Genomic DNA, 22,071 nt, shown 5'->3' with positions numbered 1-22,071 from the left:
GGAGAAGAATGGAGCGTGTGAAGTGGACAGACAGAATAAGAAATGAAGTTGTGTTGGATAAAGTGAGTGAAGAAAGAATGATGCTGACACTGATTAGAAAGAGAAAAAGGAATTGGTTGGGTCATTGGTTGAGAAGAAACTGCCTACTGAAGGATGCACTGGAAGGAATGGTGAATGGGAGAAGAGTTCGGGGCAGACATCAAATAATAGACGACATTAAGATATGTGGATAATATGCGGAGACTAAGAGAAAGGCAGAAAATAGGAAAGATTGGAGAATGATGGGTTTGCAGTGAAAGACCTGCCCAGGGGCAGAACACTTATGTATGTATGTATGTATGTATGTATGTATGTATGTATGTATGTATGTATGTATGTATGTCCAGGATGCCTGGAATGTCATAGCTGAGAACAGTCGCTATTTGAAAAGACTAGTCGATTCCATGTCCACAAGACTGCAAGATGTGATTGAGATGTGGCGAAGATAGACTAAATATTGAATTGTGGCTTTTTGTTTTGTTTTTTGAACGCTTAATTGTTCGAATGTTCTAAGGCAGACGTCAGTAAGTTTGTTTTGTTTATGCCACGAAAGATATTTTTGTTGAGAATAATATCTTTTTTCTTTCCATTTTCAGCCATAATGTCATAATAAATAATGATAAAGTCATAGCATAATACATTCATGAACCTGATATTAATTACTAAAATGATCATAAAAGAGATGGGAGCAATTATGTATATTTTCTCTCTCTCTCTTAAAAACAAAACAAAAAAGAACATAAAAAAACACTAGGTTGTGTTCGAACACAGGACCTCACGAATACCAGGCCAGAATGCTACCATTATGCTGTAAAGTAACACACAGAATACAGTACTTTAATTATAACTGTAGATATCAGGCAATGTGGTCCAACAAGATGTAACATCACCTATCTCCGAATTGTAGCGAAGATTCCCAAAGGGAACGTTGCTTCTAGAGAGCGGCCACTTTTTCTTTTGACAAATGTACAAGTTACCCTCCTAGCTGGTACTCACCCCTCACCTATGGAATTACTTCCTCTTTCGTCACTTTAAAACATGGAAACTAGTGTAGTTTGTACTCTTTAAAAATGTAAAAATACAAAATTCAGAATAAAATAAACATATACACGTACTGAAAATGTGTTATTGTGTTCCATTTTTGCATTATAGTTTTAATTTATCCTTATAGCCATGATGCTGAGACAAAGACCAGATGTGCTTCAGAGCATCGTGACACACAGTTTAAGAACCTCTGTTATAAATTATTTATGTCCTGCAAAGACAGTGTGTAATGAGAGAGAGAAGAGGGAGCGAGGAAGAGAGGGGGGAGAGAGGGAAGAGAGAGAGGAAGATGGAGGGGGGAGAGAGATGGAGAGTATGTGAGAATGAGAGAGAGAGAGGGAGAAGAGAGAGGCCCCCCACTTCTTCTTCTCCTTCCTGAGGCCTTCGATAGCTTCAAAAGCATTTAGACACAAATGACCCACTGTGTGCTCCATAAACTATAAATCACACCAGAAGACTGCAGCGGGAGATCAGCTTCACGATACTGCTGAGTATGATTTCTTGGATCTTCTCGAGAGACGACGTGTTTTTCCCAGGGTATCGATTCCTAACATGACTGAATGTGAGGTGCTCACTCAACATCCATCCCACATTTCCTGCTAGTTGAGTTCTCTGTGAGACCCAATACATGTAAGTGTTTGTTGAGATGGCAATGTCCAGTTAGAAGTCTGGTTGCCAGTGGCGACTCGTGGGTATTGAATTAAGGAGGGCTGCATACAAAAATAAACCAAGCAACTTACTTTATTTAAAGACTAGTTCCATGCGCCTTGTCTTGTAGGTTGCAAACTTTTGAATCATCTTCTTATTAAAATCCAATGTCGTTTAACATAATCTTTACAATGGAGAACACACCTAATGCGGTCAGTCTCTCTTCTCTCATCGTATTTCTAAGATACAGTAGCGTGCAAATTAATCCGAACACGACATATTTTTACATTTTCTGTCATTGTTGGCCTCACAGCTGCTCATACCGCTTTAATTGACATCTGTAGTACGTGTAATTCCATTGTTGAAGGTCTGTTGTTATTATTTTTTTTATAATATGTGACATTTTGCCTGTCGTTTTGTACTTATAAGCATTTCAGTTGTGTTGAAGACTTAATACTGCAATCCTGTGTACATTCTGTCGTCTTCACAAATGGATACAACTCCACGAAAACGGTCTAAAATTATAACATTAGCAGAGCATTATTCTATGACACAGAGGCAAATTGCTGCAGAATGTCACATTGGTTTGGCTACTGTTAATTCGATCATAAAACGATACAGGGAGACTGGATCCATCACACCCCAGAAAAAAGGAAACTGTGGCTGGAAAAGGAAGACTTCACCTGCAGATGATCGTTTAATTGTCAGGAAAAGTAAATTAAATCCTAGACTAACTGCTGTCGATTTAACCCGCGAGTTAATGGCTACCACTGGAGCGAATATTCACGTCACAACAGTGAGGCATAGGCTTTTGGAAGCTGGACGAAGGGCTCGTAAGCCTATTAAGAAGAAACTCCTAACCCCTGTTATGTGCAAAAAACGCTTAATGTGGGCAAAATTACATCAACACTTGACAGTGAATGACTGGAAGAATGTACTTTTTTTTTTATGAGTCTCATTTCGAGGTCCACGACCACTGCGTTTCTTACGTATGGAAAGGATCCGAAAAAGTAACAGCAGCTCATCTCCAACAAGCATCCAAATACCCTCCTAAAGTAATGTTTTGGGGTCGTTTTACACATGAAGGGCCTGGAGCATTAATACCTATCAAGGGAATGATGAATTCTGACAAATATATTCACTTATTGGAAACCAGAATCGTACCCCAAGCTGCAAAAATCATTTCCGGATGGCAGAGGTGTGTTCCAACAAGACCTCGCACCATGCCACACGTCTCGAAAAACTACAGAATTCTTCAACAAGAAGAATATTCAGGTGCTCCCATGGCCAGGCAACTCACCCGACATCAACCCCATTGAGAACTTGTGGTCAATTTGCAAAAGAAGAATGCAAAAAATGGATTGTTCTACAAAGGAGAAGATGATTTCTGCCCTCATTGGTGTATGGTTTCGCGATGAAGAAATGAAGAATATTTGTGGGAAATTAGTGGAATCCATGCCAAATCGTCTCAGAGCTGTTATTAGGAACAAGGGAGGCCACATAGATTACTGAGGTATGTCTTAGATTCTTTTTTTTTATCCCGTTTGAGTGTTTTTGCATAAGTAATTACGTTGTTCAGATTAATTTGCACGCTACTGTAGGATTTTACTCTCTTCAAACACGAAAAGCAACGTTCTGGTTCGGAAGTTGTCATTGGTGTGGTGATAGCTATGCGTAGTAGTTTCACAACTTCTGCAAATGAGGCCTGCAAGTTCTCAGATAGAAGAAACTGCAAGAGCTTGACTGAGTCACTGATATTTCTGAATTCTTGTCTCTGAGTCAACACAGTGAGTTCCGTTTTTAGTTTTTTCATTTATTGAACACTGGAAAAAGCTTCACACATACGTTTAAGTCATTTTCAGGAAATGAGCTTTTGTAGCATTCAAATTTTTCTTGACACAGAAGAGAAGATAATGTCAGATGACCTATGAACTGGAATCGGGCATTAGCTTGTGTGACAATGAGGTCACACACTTCCTTGGCTGCCGCAACCCTTGTCTGAATCCCTTCGACCTTACAACGCTTTTTAGGGTTTTCATTTTCACAGATCTCGCTGCTCAACTGTGCACTGTTCCGTATTGTCTGTATGACATTAACAAAGCTTGATATGCAGAGTCAGCTTAGGTAGCATAGTCGGTTGCGGTTTCGATCCTGGCCCAGGAAGATGGCATTTAAGGTGTTTAAAGAAAACAGGTTCATGTCAGTAGATTTATTGGCATTTAAAAGAATTCCAGCACACCAGCAACACTGATATAACCCCTGCAGTTGCGAGTATCGTTAAATAAACCATAATTAAATTTTTTATATGCAGATTTGAACCTTAGAAATATCTAACTGGTGATGTTGTAGTTGGTTGTATAATATATCTACATGATACATCAATAAATGAAAAAAACTGAGCCAGAAATTGAATTCAGGATCTTCAAGAGTACACACCAGGGCGCTTGCCTCATTTATTGTGATGTTGTTAGATGTTTCAGATTCCATTATGGTTTGAAAACATTCTTGCAATGGCTCTTTCTTCTCATGAACAACATTTACTGTTCTTATTTTAAAACTCCATCTTATTGCCCCAGCTAATGGAATTGTCTTTGAAACACATTAATCTAATACAGACTGTGAGGAGATTGAGAGAAGAAAGCAGGGATACTGAATAAATTAGCAAAAAATATCCGAGTATTTGTATTTTGTTTAGCGGCCCTTTCCATTATGAGATTCAACTGATGAGCACTTAATTTTCACACTTCTCCGGAATTGTTAAGGTACTGAACTGAATAGATTGTAAATATTGTACAGAATTAAACATTGTTGCACTTGTTATACTCACAACATTAAAGAAAATGTATTTAAAACAGCGCGCTACTGACAAACTGCTGCAAATTTTGCACCGCCTGGAAACTCTGGATTCATGGCAAGGGGCAGCAGGGGGAGGGGTATAACTAACGCGCAAAGCATCCGAGACGAGATTGGCAGCTCCAGGGGAGGAAGTGGCTTCACCCTATAGTACTTGTCTCTGGTTTCGCTCTGGCAGCACCAGGGGAGGAAGTGACTTCACTAACAATTGGGTGCATGTCAATGAGAGCGAAATTTAAAAAAAAAATTCGAGACGCTAAATAGAGATTGTATAATAAATGTATTTCACAAGATGAAATGAGACAAGAGCCACAAATGTCTGGGGGTGCTGCAGCTCCGCAGTCCCCCTACGAAAGCCGCCCCTGCTGGTTGCTCATCTTGAACATCTTCTTTCAAAGGCTAGGAGTTGTTTACTTAAATCAGGTCTTAGTTCCCAATAAGGAATTTGACCTGTCTCATGGCTGTTGTAGATCTTCAGATTCTCGTTAAACCCCTCATTAGGTTGTCCTTTAGAGCATGTCTGATTGTACACTTAGGGATTCCAAGGCAAAGTTCCAGAGCATAAAACTGATTGGTTGGCCGCTTCCAGGACAATAGGTCCACAGCAGTACGTCCATCAGACAATTTGTCCACTATCTCACGTCCACAGCTATTTTGCCCAAGGAAATTAGTCCAGCAAACATTTCGTCCACAAGAATTACTGTGTCCATAATTTTTTTTTTCTTTGTCCACTAGTTTCTGTGCCAACTAAATATTTTGTCCTCGAATATTTTGTTCATTTTTGGGTAACAAGTACTTCCAATTTGCAATTTAAAAAAGAAGGGTTGTTACTGAAATGTATTTAATTATTTTGTAACATAATAACGTTCATTTCTATGGAAATATGTAGTTCATTGGCTCAGTATTAAATTTTGAAGTGAAAACATTTAAAATGGCTTATATGATAAGAACTGTAAGAGGGCAGGTCATGCTAGTCCACAATTGTACTTAACATTTTCATTCACACAGTAGAAATGGTAGAAGTACATATTGGCGCTGTGAAAAAAGGGAAATATGCAATGCCCATTGCATAATCGACAGACATCACACTGCTAGAATACGTATTACGAAAGAAGGAGAACACACCTATATAGCTGAAGTAGAAGTAAAAAATTCAACAGGATGCATAAAAGGCAGGGCAGAAGAAAACTTCCTAATGCACCACCATCAAGCATTATAAGAGAGCAACTATTAGCTGTCGGTGGCAAAGAGAAACAGGGCTCAAAACAGAAATCGTCCATCATTACCAATTTCCCTATTATAGTTGTAGTAGTACTGGTATAGTAGTAATAGTGTAAGCCTAGATCATATATGTAACAGATAGGTCGGCTTTATAGGTTTTGACGTTAACAACTTTTGTCAGGTTTACTACATTGCCATCTAGTTGTTACATAAGGAGTCACGTCATAATTTCGATTTGAATTGCATTAACAACTGTACTGCCATCTCGTGTTTGTTTACGGTGGATGGGTGGCGATCCTGGCGGTTGTTCTCTTCAAAGTGCTGCCAATTTTAACTTAGCGATGAGTTATCTGATACATATATGATCTAGGGTGTCAGGTAAGGGGCCCAAATTTCGTCCCCTAGTGCAATTTGGGCCTTTCTACATCCTCAGGAATGTAGTGCTAATGTAAAAAAATTGACTTTTTTTCTACATTCATTACTTTACAAGATAATGAATCATATGTACAAAAATATATTATATTATAACTCCCAGAACACCAAATGTGAGACCCTGCTAATATTCAGTTTTCAAAAAAGTGTTCCCAATTTTGTCCCCTATTAAATTCTTACTTAATAAGGTATATCATTTATAAAATGCCAGTTACATTATATTGATATGGGAATTATTTATTTAAATTAGTATGTTAGAGCAAAGTATTATATAATTACAAATATTTCAGTTGTTTTAAATTATAAAAAATTATTTTAGAAGTTGAAAAATAAACTGAAAGTTTGTCAGGGCTGTAGAGAATAAGTTCAGCCTTCCAAACAGGTGTCACAAATAAAGTTCTTTTTGTTCTGTGATTTGCAACTTAGTTCATGATACCATAGGACACACTTTGTACAGCGAATCCATTTCTCACCGTGTTTATCAACAGTAATCCCACTAGAGGTTTTGATTTATCTAGAGAAAATCAAAACTCGAGTGGGATTTAACTGACTATTACACGATTAGAAGAAAGTATATAAAGATTAGAAGTAACGAAGTATTCCAATACAATAAAATATTAATTGACTTACGAAAATACAAAACTGTCTTCAAATTTGTATCATCTCAACACTATAAATATTACGCTAGTAGATGGCAGTAGTGTGTTATTATTAGCTCTTTTCTTGATATCAGTTGTGCCAACTATGGAATCTTCATTGAACTCTGTGGAAGGTTACTGGTCAAGAAGGCTTTGTTGATTCTGTTTCATTTTTATTAAAACAGTTGCATTCCACTTCAATTATCCCGATCCCAGTAATGAATGTCACCTGACAGATGATTTTCAATAATTCTTAGTATTAAACAATCTCTGATACGTTACTATTCATAATATCATATAGCAGAAGCTATAACAAACATAACCTAAATAATATACACAAGTGTTAGAAAAATTTTAATTAGGGATGATGAAATAAACAAGAAACGTTTTAATTAATGATGATGAAATAAAAAATAAACATGAATAATTTTAAAAGAAATAATTATTGAAAGTACAATTTTCAAATTTGAATGTTTTAGTGGTTGGTGGTTCAGTTGATGTTATATTGGACGTGTACTTAAAAGAAGTAAACTCGTTGATGTACATGGTGTATCCCTCAACTTATTCAGGATTTCCGAATGGTGCTCTTCATTTATTTGTAAATAAGGTTTCAGGGAAGATGCATAGCTATGACCAGTGATGTTTATTAATTCTTGTTCTTGAATGCCAATGCGAGTCATATTTGAAAGTGCTGTGCATCGACTGGAGTGGTTTGTAATTTTCTGTTTTTGACGTCTAGACCAGTGCAATTTGAAATGTTGGCAAACAAAGAAACAAATGCTAGGATAGTGATAAAAATAAACAAATGCTACAGATGCGATAAAATTAAATAAATGCTAGGGATGCGATAAAATTGTGCGATAAGCACCATGATTGGTTGAAAGACGTCCTTTCGCACCGTTTTATTGGTCAAAAGTAGTGTGACGTAGTAAAAGTGTAATAGTCTCCATAAAACTGCTTGCCACATGCAGGACATTCAGCATCATCCTCACTATCTTCGTTGTCGATCATCACATATTCAATGTCCTCACTACTGTCATTGTTACTGGATGTCTCTACCGCTTTTCCCTTGTTTCTCTTTGATCTTACTTTTTTCGAAGCTGGCAGTCTTTTGCGAGACACTGCATTTCTTTTTGCAACAGCTACTTCAACACTTTGTTTGTGTGGAGAACTTGTCATCACAATTGCAGTACCACGTCTGATAGACGTCAATGGCTGGATGACAAGGATTGCCTTAATGTGTTGTGGGCTGACTGCGAGAACCTGCTGGGAGCTGGTAGCAATGTCTTCAGTTTCATCGTTTCTCTGAGTGTTGGCCACAAAATCACATCACTGAAGATATTAGGATTGTAAGGAATGCAAAACCCATTGACTGCTGTTTCCATGGTTGCAGCTTTTACGTACCCTTCATTGAAAAGTCTACCAAGCTGTAAATTTGTAATAGTACATCCAGGATTGCTTCTGAGCCAACTCTCAATAGCCTGAGCATAAAATATCTTGAAGGGATACATAAAACTACATCCAAGGACTGCAGTTTCGCTGTAGAGTACGGTGGTAGGCAGACGATGGAAATCCCATTATTACAAGCACAGTCAATCACATTAATATTGCGTGTGTGGGAGTAATGTCCGTCTAGGATTAATACAACAGGATGATCTTTTGAAGGCTTCACTGTGGACACGAAATGCTGGAACCACTTCTCAAACAAATCCGCAGTAATCCAACCAGATTCATGAACAGCTCTGACAGTTCCTAGGGAGTTCCATCTAGAAGCCCTGCGTTCATGAGTTTTCTGGGGAATACCATTGTTGGAGGGATATACTGCCTGCAGATGACATGCACATTACTACTGTTACCAGTGCCCCTCTTTCTGCTGACGACATTTTGTGAATTTCTCTCTTTCCTTTCATTGCTACGACTTTCTGAGACTTATGCTGGACAACCAATATTCCTGACTCATCAACATTGTATATTTTCAACAGGTTGTGATTTACTTTGATCAACTCTGGCTCTAAAATCGAGAAAATTTTTTAAACATTTTCTGGGCTAAAACCTTGGATCCTAGCAAGCGACAGTGGTTGAGGTTTCCTTAGCGACAGTTGTGGATGTCTTTTCAGAAAAAGCTGCATCCATGACCAGCAGCTTTATTCGTACTTGAGAAAGGATGTCTGATATTATTGCGTATAGTAATTTGAAATGCTATACAATGGAGATCCTTCATAGTCAAACCATAGAAATGATTTTCCATTGACATGCAGTAACTGACTAACTCATTCTCCAAAACCTCTGGCAGAGCTGGTTTTCTACCAATTTTTCTGTTTACTAGTTTACAGCACATATGGCTCCCTGCATAGCCTCTTTATCCTATTTCTTGCGTGTCGCCATCTAAAAAATAATGAACTAGTTAGTTCTGAATTTTGTTCCCTGGACGAAATTACTACTGCCGCACTCTCGTGGCAGTTATAGTAATCCTATATAGTAAGTGGCTTTAAACTAATATACAGTCATTAAATTAAACATATGTATTAGCAAATGAAGGAAATTACAGTTTAAAACTATGACTAACATAGTAGTAATACAGCACACACGTATAGGTCGCAAGAACTCACCGCAACAAAAAACACAACACTTGTAAGAAGCAAAATAATGTGACTGTACACAACGCACTCTCACAGGATACTAACATGGCATGATTCTAACAGTTTCTCTTGGAGTTGCTACAATGCAGCACCTATCGGCAGAGATATACAAGGGGATGGAATAAGGCACAGGGACGAAATATGGGTCCCCTACCTTAATAGTTTTAAATTATTTACGCAAATGGACAATCAGGAATATTGGACGCAGTGTACTGGACGAGACAATAAAATGGACAACTTAATAAAGAGGATAGAGATAAATGTAGGACATAATAAAATGTGGACAAAACTTTCAGAGGACAAAATAGCACAATGGACATTTAAATGTGGACAAAATAATAGTGGACATAAACACCATAGGACGAAAAAATGTAGTGGACAGAATATCAAAGGGACGTACAAAACAGTGGACAAAATATCCATGAACATAGCATCTGGGAACTGTTTGGCAAGTAAATCAGCCTGTTCATTACCATACACCCCACTGTGTCCTGAGACCAAAATGAGCTGTGTTCTATTATTTCTGGAACCTGAAAGAGAGCCACTGCTTGTGATTTTGGGAAGTCTTGAATGGGAACTTGTTGCTTTACAGTATCCTCCCAATTCTTTCCCTTAGGGTTGACATTTAGATGTTGTGTAGTTTTATATCACAAAATGTCCACTATATTCTGATTGTGCTAACAGCCAAAATGCAGCATTGAAGGTTTTTTATACAATTTATTGTTTCTTTGTAGCAATTTCTGCAGAGAACAGTGCATGAGAGATTGATTTCATTTTGTCTCTGTATATTTATTTTCTTCCTATGATCCTTTGCATTGCTGCTCACTGTTTAGTTTTCTGTATATCAATTCCTTTTCGACTAGTTTGACCTATATTCTTTGGAAATAAGCTCATATGTGAGAAAACCAATAGTAATATTATGGTAATTGGAGTGCTCACTATTGATTTGTACTGAATCAGTAATATTTTTTTGTTATTTTGTAGAATTACGTAGTACAAGTTCAATTATTAAGGATAGTAGTAAACCTGCATCAACAATTGCAGAACAGTGACAAAGAGCCAAGTTATGTGCAAAATGTTCACAAAATGTTGCCGTCTTCTATACTTATTAAAAGTTATCTTGTGTACATTCTCAACCATCCACCTTTTGAGTATCTAGTACTGTTTCAGGAGCTACTTTTACTATGGGCGTGCCAGGGAGTCTCAGCAAGTCTATAGGCGAGGGATGAATGGAATTCTGGGCATATGCATTAGTGCTGTACCTCATGCTACACAGCAATGTTGGAATCACGTGCTTTTGCGTGCGTGAAGTTAAGGAAAGTAAAGCAATGTTTTCAGTGATGTGTAGCATAAACTTCAACCTCCTTGCCTACTCAACTCAATGCAATTTCTTCTGGTGTGTCCACAGTAGCAATTTAGCTGTGAAGCAGTTCGTTTTCAAGCTACGTCCCACAAAATAAAAATTACATAACATTTTCGATTTAAGTATCATATAAAGAAAATCAGAATATTAATACTTACAATTAATCTCTCGAACACTTTCTCTATTTTGGACTCAGCATTATCCAAGCTTCCACAGTGTGTACACAACTCTGCAAATAATTTCAGTATTTCCAACTGGGGATCTGCACCTTCTTCACTAGAAGATATATCATCGAACTGTGGCAGCACCTGCTCACACATGTATACTACAAAACGTGCCGAGTCGACCTGTGACTGTAAATCAAAATATATTTAATTGGCAAAAGGAAGATACAGATACATTGAAAGTCTTATTTAATATACGAGTATTAATTATAGTGTTGATAAAAGTAACTATTAAAGCAGCATTGCTAAAAAACTGTATGCAGACAGTTGGTGCATATTTTTTCACTCTTTGCTGGGAGAAAATGCATAATTTTCCCTTTTAAATTTTAAACCAGTTTTGCCATGGGGTGGCATACTGTCTAATGAAGTGACAGTGTTTTTCTGAGCCTTTAATTTAAACTTTTGAGTTACTAAAATCTTATCGGAAATCTGAAATATTTTGCTTTTAAAATTAGGTCAGATTATTTAAAATATGGAACTATTACCTAAGCTATTAACCATTTCCTTTCCCGTATGAAGGTATCCAGTGATTAAAAAATACCACTTAACTCAGCATGTGCAAAGCGCTACACACCAGAAAAATGTGGAGCATAGAAAATAAAACTGAAACAGTTTATACTAATGAATTTCATGCTGAACCATGTTGAGCCATCGTCACAGCAAATGTTCCCTTTAAAACGTTTTAGAATCCTCATTTTAAAGGCTTCTTGGAAAAAATAGTGTCACAGAAATATTCCACCAGAATCCATCATAAAAATAGGTGCATAGTACAAATGAGGCGACTCTGTGCAGAATTCGTATTGGTGATTCAGGTATCTGGCCAGCCAGCAGCAGCATTCTATTATTTAATTGACTTAATAATGTGGTAAACTTAGATAAATAGTATGTAGTTAGTTTAATATTGCAATAACTTAAATTTAATAAGGGAACTAACAATGTGCTCGTATTGAAACCTACCCTGAAATTTTGCTAATATCACCTATATCCTATAAAATGTTCATGTACTGCGAGTTTTAACTGGAAATGCCCGAAATCGAAACCAGAATTCTGGGAAAGATAGCAGTATAAATGCATGGAATTTTAGAGTTATGTTTGGGCAGCCCTGATTACTGATGGTCGATGGAACACCTGCACAGATATAGTAATCAGCGAATAGGGATTACAAAGAATGGACACTGAGTGAATTTTCTTGTGTTATGTTTCTCTGTGCGCAGGCATTTAGTTCCACTTTCAAGCGCTAGAGGTTAGTGTAATCGAGCACACGCTAAGATAATAATTGAGTATAGAGTTGAGACACAGGATTCAAACATCGCCTACCTTATTGCATAATCCAGTAACATTTTGCTTCAAATAAATTCAAGTTAACAGCTTTTCCTTATTTCTCAGTGACAAATTAGTTGTAATAATATTTTTTATGTTTTATATATAACACTGGGGAACATAGTTTTCGTTGAGTTAGTCTGACACTTATTTCTTAGTAACTTTTGTGTTGGGAATCCAAATATGACCTCAGTTTTCTTCTATCACGTCAACTTTTCAAGATACAGGTTGTCTTCCAAAAAGACGTAAAATTTGTATACATAGAATGAAAATGAAGAAATATAATTACCTAAATGTACTTTATTCACTATTTTGTTCATGCAAAGGATATATTGCTTCTGTACTTCCAATCTTGTGCACATCATTTCAGTTAAGGCGTAAATTTGTGCTTATAACTTTTCCTGGAGTATGGCATCTGTGGACAATCCCGCCAAATGCTCCAGCAAGGCAAGCATATGTTGATCCCATCTACCCTGATACTGTGTTTCCATAACCTTCAAATTTTGGTGGAGTCGTTCGCCTTGTTGATCACTGATGGCACCAAGATTTTCTGGAAACTTATCTAGATGGCTATGCAGAAAATGCACTTTGATGTTTATGTGACAACCAAACGCTTTGTATGAGTCCAAGAGTTTCTGGACTATTTCGGTGTAATTCTCTGCTCGTACATTTCCAAAGAAATGTCTCTGACAATGACCTTGAATGATATCCAAGCATTCTTTTCCAGTTCTGACATTGATGAAATGTTGATCTCTGATGAGTTTCCGAATCTGTGGACCATCAAACACACCTGCCTTTATTTTTTCAAATGTCAGACTAGGAAGTGCTGTAAGGAGGTACTTGAAACAGTCTCCTTCAGTTGCAAAAGTTTTCACGAACTGCTTCATGAGACCCAGTTTCAAATGCAAAGGTGGGAATATTATGTTTTTCCTATCAACAAGTGGGTCACTTAGAATGTTTGGATCACCCATTTGAGGGTAGATCGTGGAGGCCAATTGCTTTACACCCAGTGTTTCTCGCGTGCTCTGCTGTCCCACATGCACAGATAACAGGGATATTTAGTGTATCCGCATTGCTGCCCAAGAAGGAAACACACCACTTTAAGATCAACACATATGACCCAATTGTGTTCGTGATATTTCAATAATTCAATGACTCTCCATATTCGTCACAAAGAGAAACTGAATAACCAATTGGGACTGACCCTAATAAATTGCAATTGTGAAGGAGGACACACTTTAAGCTCCGCTTTCAACTATCGATGAACAGTAGCCATTCAGTTGCATTATACATTTCAATTCCCAATTCCTTCATTAAAACTAGAATGTTATGGCAATATACAAAACCACCAACACTTCTAAAGTACTGCAGAAATTCACTTTCTCTGTTTTCAAACTACGACACCTTAGTTCCTTTTTCAAGCAGGTTTTTTCATGCAGTCTGGATGCTAGGAGTTCAGAAGCCTTTTTCGATAGTCCCAAATTACTCGACTCATGCTGACCAAATCCCTTATGAGCAGAGTCATCTTCAATAATGAAACTGCTATCACTGTTATGAGACACTTCATCACCATGTTCACTATGTTCTTCAAGAGAGGTTAGTATAACGAAAACTGGCACTGGGATTTCAGTTGAATGGGACACTGGGCATACTGCTGATGGTAGACTAGGATACTCCATGTTACATTTATTTTTCTTGTTATACCCTGATGTTTTCACCATGCAAAAATAAGAGTCATTTGAATGATCTCTTGCCTCTCGCCAAACCATTGGTATTACAAACAGCATCTTATCACGTGTTCCTTTTGTCCACATCCGTAAACCCTCCACACACTGCTTGCACATGTAATGAGGTGCCCATAGTTTATCCTGATCACCAATTTTAGCTTTGAAATATGCAAATTATGTTTGCTTGACAAATGCACTGATGTTCATCCTCTGACTGGGAATGGTGAAACTTCCACAGATATAACAAAAAGAATCAGGGTTATTTCTGCAATTCTGACGAGAAGCAGAAGAAGCAGCCATGATCTGAAGGAACGGAAATACGTGTTCAAATAAAGCAAGATATTGGCAGTCATACTCTCACCACGCTGCCCTATGGACTCGCTTCTCTACAAGGTCTTCCTCCCTCCATCCCCCCTCCTGGCTGCTTCGTTATCGGCCAATAGGAGAACACTAGTGCCATAGCAGGTCAGCACTAGGAACAGAAAAGTAGAAAGAGGAGGAAGGAAAGGGAAATGAACCCCTAGGCCTCGAATGGTCTAATGCTGTCAAGGTCGAAGAAAGTAAGAGTTCAGTCAGAGGACTGGATAGGAAAGGGTAAAGAGGGAATTAGATATTGAATAGAGGAAAATTATACCAAATTCAGTCATTAACTCATCAAGCTGACCAATGCTAATTGATGAGTAGCCCCTCCCTTTAGTTCAGCTTGTAAAATTATGCTTACTAACAGCTGCACCGCGGGAAGGTAGAGATGGGACGTTGGCTATTTGTCCAGGTTGGTTCATTAAAGCCTTCAATGGGAAGGATTAATAGCTCTCCCCCCTGTATCCGACAGATACTCTTTTGCAGCCCATTTAAAAATGTTGTCGATGATGTCATATCCTGTACAATAATAGATGAAATGTTTGTTTCTTTTTTGTAAAATTTTCCTTTCAAAATATTAAATTTGCGTGTCCTAGCACTTTTTAAAAATTGAGTTAATTTTAGTTTTATTTGCATTACTCCTTATTTACGAAAAACCCTGTATATAATTATATATACGAATCATACCACATCAACTTGCTCAGCAACAAAACATGACCTTCTCGTAAATGGTCGAATTTTTTTCATAAATTCCAGACAACAAATTTGGGGACACGTATTGTTTTATTTCCACAATTATTAATTATTTTTGTAGTTATGACAATTTGAAATTACCCAAATTATGTGCACATTGTTACATAAGCTCACTTGGAACTCTGTGTCCACATATAGTTGAGATTTGGGGTAGGATGCATTTGAAAGACTAAATACAATACTTTTTATTACTTTAGGTCTATCATAAATAAATTTAAAATTGGCCTAATTTTTAAATCATTTATTTTTCAAAGCAAAATTACTACATTAAATAGCCAAGTTAAAAATCAGAAAAAAAAAAAAAAAATAGACTTGTTCCCTAATGTATTATCTATAAGCTACTGCATTTAAAAATGTGGGATCTGCATACATACATTTGCAACAATTTATTTTCTAGAGGCATGCACACACTCACGATCTCCATTTAATGAACTGTTCGCAGCCATAGGCCTACACATACATCTGTGCTAGAAGGCTGCACGTGGAAAGTTTTACGGAAAGCAAAGAAAATGTACAACCTGAAAATTACATAGTTATTGCAGACTTTTCTGAAAGTTATTGTTTTATAAAACAAGATTCAGTACAAGGTGTGCAATGGAACAATTGCCAAGCCACAATACATCCTTTTGTAGTATATTTCAAAGTAGGTACAGATATTTGTCACAAAAATATTGCTGTCGTCTAAGAAAGCATGAAAAATGACACTGATTTCTTTCACTTTTTTCAATGCGAAGCAATCAATTTCTAAAAGCACGAATTCAATGATATTAAAAAACTATCTAATTTTCCGATGGATCAAGTTCACAATAAAAAAACAAAAAGAATTTTAAAATATCTGCTTACATGAAGTGTAGATTGGCACTTCTATGCAACATCGCGTGGTAAAGGTCCATGTAATGGCAATGGAAGAAAGCTGTTACTACACTAGCAAAGCTCTTTGACAAAGAATATGATCAAATATTTTATCAAGGATAACCTAAAATTAGGAACAAAAGCTCACCTAACACTTGTTCCACAATAGTTAACATATGTTCCAAGGATTTGTTGATACTAATATTTAGGCCTTAAGTTTATGATTTGTTAATACTAATATTTACATTTTAAGTTTATAGTACAATGAATGAAGAACAGTATTATTAATGTTCAGCTACAATTAATTCCATTATTACATAAGTATTTTACTGAAAAAGAAATGCCTGTGGGTTAAACCGTGGATTGCAAAATGTGATAAGAAAGGTATTCATCGGAACTTACTGAAAAAGCTACAATGCGAGGACTTGAAAAGTCATACAAATTATTATAAAATATTATTATTATTATTATTATTATATAATATTAATATTATATTATGCAAATTATTTATTTACAACATTTAATTTCCTTCACACTCTGATATCAGAATTTTTGTGGTAGCAATAGTCCAGTTATAATTGCGCTCTGTCATATTTGTTTCAAGATATACAAATCTTTTATCAAATATAACAAGATACACTTACATTTGATAAAAGATCTTTTATCAAAGAAACTTTTATAAAAGAAAACCCATTAGACCTACACTGTCATATATTTTGTAATATATATTTTATAAAAGATAACTCAAAATTTTCTCGGGCTTCCAGCCAGGTCATAATTTGGTGATCCACCGACATTTCGAGGATGTTCGTCTTCCTTCCTCATCTTCAGAGTTGAATGATAACTAAGGATACCCAGCTCCTTAATTTAAAGTGTCAGAGGGAGTAGTAAGCCGAGGAGCTGTGCGCTGATTTTCTCTTATTAGTGTGGACCATGGCGTGAACACGGCTGACGTGTCATCTTGTTTTGTGCTGTTTGGCTGATTGACCGCGGGTCTCACGATGGGCTTGGCGGACGAGTTCTTATGTGTCCTCCGCTGATGACGGCCCATCGTCTGGGTGTTGCGATGCCCACACCTCGCTTAGTTGGAGATCCAAGTCCCAATTCAGGTTACCGCGTTCAGCCGCTATGGCCAGGGTTTCCTTTACTCTTCCATCCCAGTAGCCCGAACACTTCACCAGGACCTCGGTGTCATTAAAATTAGCCCTATGGCTTTTTTCAATACAGTGTTCAGCATTCTTCGGGCTGCATTAATCTTATGCTTCTTTGATGTTCCGAAAGACGTGTAGTTATTGTGCATCCTGTCTGTCCAATGTAAGCAGCCTCACATTCACAAGGAATGTGGTAGATCCCTGGTACTCTGAGGCCTAGATCGTCTTTTACTGATCTGACCTTGTTCCTCATTTTTGGCGGAGTTTTGTGGATTGTTTTTTAATCAACAAAACAAGACGACATGTTGGCCGCGTTCACGCCGTGGTCCGCACTAATAAGAGCCAATCAGCGCACAGCTCCTCGGCTGACTACTCCCTCTGACACTATAAATTAAGGAGCTGGGTACCCTTAGTTATCATTTAACCTTGAAGATGAGCAAGATGAACATCCTCGAAACGTCGGTGGATCACTAACTTATGACCTGGCTGGAAGCTAGAGAAAATTTTGAGTTATCATGTCGCCAGGAAAGCTTCAGTAGTTATTTTATAAAAGATCTTTGTCATAGAACTTTGATAGTGTAATAACAGCCAAACTGTTAAAAGACTTGCTACGAGAGCCAGCCTACAACCCCGAGAGCCAGCCTACAACACCATCAAGATCCTATATAAACAACACCAAAAAAACTGTTTCATTGGGCACAATAAACATTTCTAACGTGTCCCCTGAATAAGCACAAAAACCACACTGAAAATTTGCAGGCCAGGTATCACAATCTAAAACCAATAACTGGTATATTAAAATTACATTCTTTCATTCCGTTGTCAAAAACTGAAGCTTTAGTAAAACAATTTTCTTTCGAGAAAGAAGGTAAGAGATTGCAGTGTGAATGAAAACCAATGTTTAAAATGCAAAATGTACATATATTTGAATATATCATAATAAGTGAATACAAGTGTAAGTTAGCAGTGTTTCCTCGAGTGAATTGATCTGTACAGGGTGTAATGTTGCAGCTTCACTGGATCATCCAGTGCCGATAAAACTCCCAGCATGCAGTCAACGCTTCCCATCCACTGCTGCTGCACTGGTCTGCTACACATTGTTTTGTAACTAATTAAACTTCTATTATACTATTAGAGATGCCACTGTGTTTTTTCTGGAATTATTAGAAATACTTCAGTGCACTTAATAGGCATTTTTTTATATTCTTAATACCGCTATTTCACATTGATATCTAACGTTTGAAAAATATTGGAGTGCAAGAGGTCAAATGACTTTATTGTCAAACGCCTGGCATTAGAAAACAACAACAACAACGTTTAAAAATTGAATCATAAAAAGATATTTGTAATAATTATATTAAACTCAGTTAGTAAATATTTAACAAATGACAGTATTTCAAGCTTTGAAATGCATTTTCCAAAAAATTTTTAATATCAATATCCTCAGAAATATGACGCTTGAAATGTTACATTTTGCGATATTTTTAACGAATTTTAACATGCAATATTTTAAAAACATGTGGAAATAAAAATACATTTGTTAGTTTATTAGACCCATTAATAATCTGTGGTGCTACAGCCCATGAAGGGCCAAGATCGACCAGCCAGCTGCTGGCCTCACGACCACATGCCGAAGCAGAGGTGGCCGATCATCCAACCAGAATGCAGGCATCGTGTGGTTAGCACGATGAGCCCCCCAGCCATTATAGCTGGTTTGCGTAACCAGATTTTGGTATCTATTGTAGCACCCCAAGTGCATCATGATGCTGGGTGGGCACCGGTCCCATACACTGGCGGAAATTTCATGAGAAAATTTCTTCCCCCATGAGGACTCGGACCAGTGCGCATTCCGTAACGCAAGTCCTAGGCAGGATTCATTACACGGATAGAGTTGGTAAAAAAAAAAAAAATATAAACGCAATCAGAAATATGAACATCAAAATTTGTACCTATATTACGTTTTGTGATTAAATGCATGGTTAATTAGAAAATTGATTTGGAAGTTTCAGCAGTCTGGCAGCATTGCCGCTAACAGACTGCTTTTTTTTTTAATTTTTTAATACAGATTAAGAGGTCAACGAACACAATTGTGTTTTGCTATGTTAACCTCATTGTCTGACTACAATATTGCTATCTGGTTGCATCGTTCAGTGGCTTGAAATTAGTGGTTTTTCAGTTAAATTTACACGACAACCGTCCATGCTACTGAAATATGCCAGAGGGATAAATGATTCTTTACTACGTTTTCTAACGATATGGACAAAATTCGCGATCCTACTCGCAATAGTTACTGAGTGAGGGTGTTAAACATTTGGGAAAAAGATTTTTTTTTAACTATGAAGTTTCCACCAATATGGAATTACACTTTTTTGTTACATACAACATGAGCTATTTGCTCTAAAAATGTGCGGAATTATTTTACTTCCACCCTGTAAATATGTACATATTATTTTCAAAATTCATTAAATTCGCAGCTGCAAATTATTTCTATCTCTACATATTCATTTTAGATGGATGCTTGCTATGTCCATTCTTTCATCAAAGAACTTTAACGGCACATAAGACCAGTCAGAAAATGTAAAGAATCTGCAAGACAGGCCAGATATCAACTCCTTCCCAAGTACTACATAATGTCACAAAGTGCACACAAAAAGAATTTTGAAAGGTGTATGGCAGAAAAGGCAAAGCAATTGGAATACTTGTTTTGAAATTTATCTTTTAGAGATAATTTTCATTAAATACCTAGCTATAAATATACACAAGATCTTTATATTGAAGAGTCCACTGCAAGAATGATGGATGACACTTTCTTGTCGAAAATGAACCAAGACTGTCAATGCAGAGCTTAAGACATATAATATACATAGAGAGTTATATGGCATTAACACTGATAGTCACTGTCCAGTAATGATCGGAAAATCACAGTTAAGCTTTGAGCGCTAAGCATTTCAAACTTTCAATTGCTTCTTCTGCAAAATGTATTCCAAATGACATCCATCATTCTTGCAATGGACTGTTCAATTGTTTTTGTTTCCTTAATGTCCTGAATACAAAGTTATGGTATTTTATGCTTGTATCATTTGAACCCGGATGAAGAGCACAACATATTTATGAAATTAAATATACAGTATCCCATTTATAACAAAACATATAACTTTGCACAGTATACGTCCTTACCGAAAAATATGGTAAAGCATGAATTAATTGTACATTGTCATATGTACAGTATAGTCCTTACCGAAAAATATGGTAAAGCATGTTTGACACATTGAATTAATCTATCCACATTGTCATTTTCAACATCCTTAGGATCGAAATTCTGATTAATTTCAGCTTGCTCTGCAACAATGTCAACCAATTCCTGCTGTCCAATAACCGTATGTCCTAGTCTGGTCCATCCCAACAATTCCATCAAATTATGAAATTCGTCTGCTGTTACATCCTGAAAAACATACAAATCAAAGTTACTGCCAATACAGGACATCCTTACGCGTAAAAAAAATTGATGTGTGTTAGTAATTTATTATTGTTAAAATATAAATGGATTAAAATTAGACGTAATCTTTATTACATTTTTAAACGAAAAATGCAGTCACAACTAAATTAACAATATATAATTTCATCATGCTTGTTACGTGCACATTATTGTTCCTTTTAAGAAACAATTTCAACTGCAACTTTCACGAACAAAACTGTTCCAAAATAACAGTTTCATAAGAATATATTTACAACATCTGTGCCAACTGTTTCAACTTCTTTCTTGCTTCAAAAACACGTTTCAAAGCCCTTGAATCATTTGTAAATCAGATGTTCTGTGTATTCAGTATCAATTTTCGTAGATTACTGTTGAAAAAGAAGTATAGTAAATGACTCAAATTCAAAATTAAGAATCAATTTTGGTAAAAATAGCGCATAAAATCCTATAAGAGTTTAATAATGTAATGATAAGACGTTATAAGTATGGTTATTAAAAGTTTAAGGAAAACTATATTACCAATAAATTTTTTTAGTAGGTTATTTAACAACGCTGCATCAACTACAAGGTTATTTAGCGTCGATGAAACTGGTGATAGCGAGATGATATTTGGCGAGATGAGGCCAAGGATTCGCCATAGATTACCTGGCATTCACCTTACGGTTGGGAAAAACCTCGGTAAAACCCAACGAGGTACTCAGCCCAAGCAGGGATCGTACCCGCGCCCGAGTGCAACTTCAGACCAGCAGGCAAGTGCCTTAACAGACTGAGCCACGCCGGTGGCTTACTACCAATAAAACTGTAACCAAAATTTTTCTGGTATTTTCTCTTTTGCAAAAATTATAACTCTTAACATGTATAATTATCCTGAAAACGAAAATCGCTTTCTTAAATTTTTTGTTTGTATGTCTCGCATTTTTTAATTTGTTTATATGCGTTTATCAGTATGTCTGTTACCTTTTCACATGATAATGGCCAAACCGATTTCTACGCAAATTGGTATATAAATTAGGTTGGGTACCACTTAGAATTTAGGCTATATGTCATTCAAAAATTCTTTCTTTACAAGGGGAGTTATAAGGGGGCCTAAATTAAATAAATCGAAATATCTCACTTATTATTGACTTTTTCCATGTATTGTGGGTCCCTATCACCATGGCATGGCGCGTCCTCAGGTTGCGGATAGAGGAGACGGCCTCCAGATATGGAGGGTAGCTGCGAATATATTGAATAAGCAGTCGTGGACAGCCGATAAGGGGTGGTCCTCCAGCTTGGGGGTTGGGCGAAGGGCTAACAACCCATCACCGTAAAAAACAGCTTGTTACGTATCCC

The 22,071-nt window shown here is 36.8% G+C and overlaps 1 protein-coding gene across 2 annotated transcripts in view; it reads right to left on the bottom strand.

Moving 5' to 3' along the window:
* Nucleotides 1–22,071, bottom strand: part of cass (apoptosis inhibitor cassowary) — a 238,578-nt gene that overhangs the window by 66,097 nt on the left and 150,410 nt on the right. For both annotated transcript variants that reach the window (XM_069840839.1, XM_069840840.1), the window contains exons 5-6: nucleotides 20,503–20,706; nucleotides 11,036–11,230 (exon numbers count right to left, since the gene is read on the bottom strand). In XM_069840839.1, coding sequence (XP_069696940.1) covers nucleotides 11,036–11,230; nucleotides 20,503–20,706 — 399 coding nt within the window. The remainder of the gene's footprint in view (nucleotides 1–11,035; nucleotides 11,231–20,502; nucleotides 20,707–22,071) is intronic.

This window comes from Periplaneta americana, chromosome 12 (assembly GCF_040183065.1).
Source record: "Periplaneta americana isolate PAMFEO1 chromosome 12, P.americana_PAMFEO1_priV1, whole genome shotgun sequence".
NCBI classification, from domain to species: Eukaryota; Metazoa; Arthropoda; class Insecta; order Blattodea; family Blattidae; genus Periplaneta; species Periplaneta americana.
This window is presented reverse-complemented; position numbering and strand designations above follow the sequence as displayed.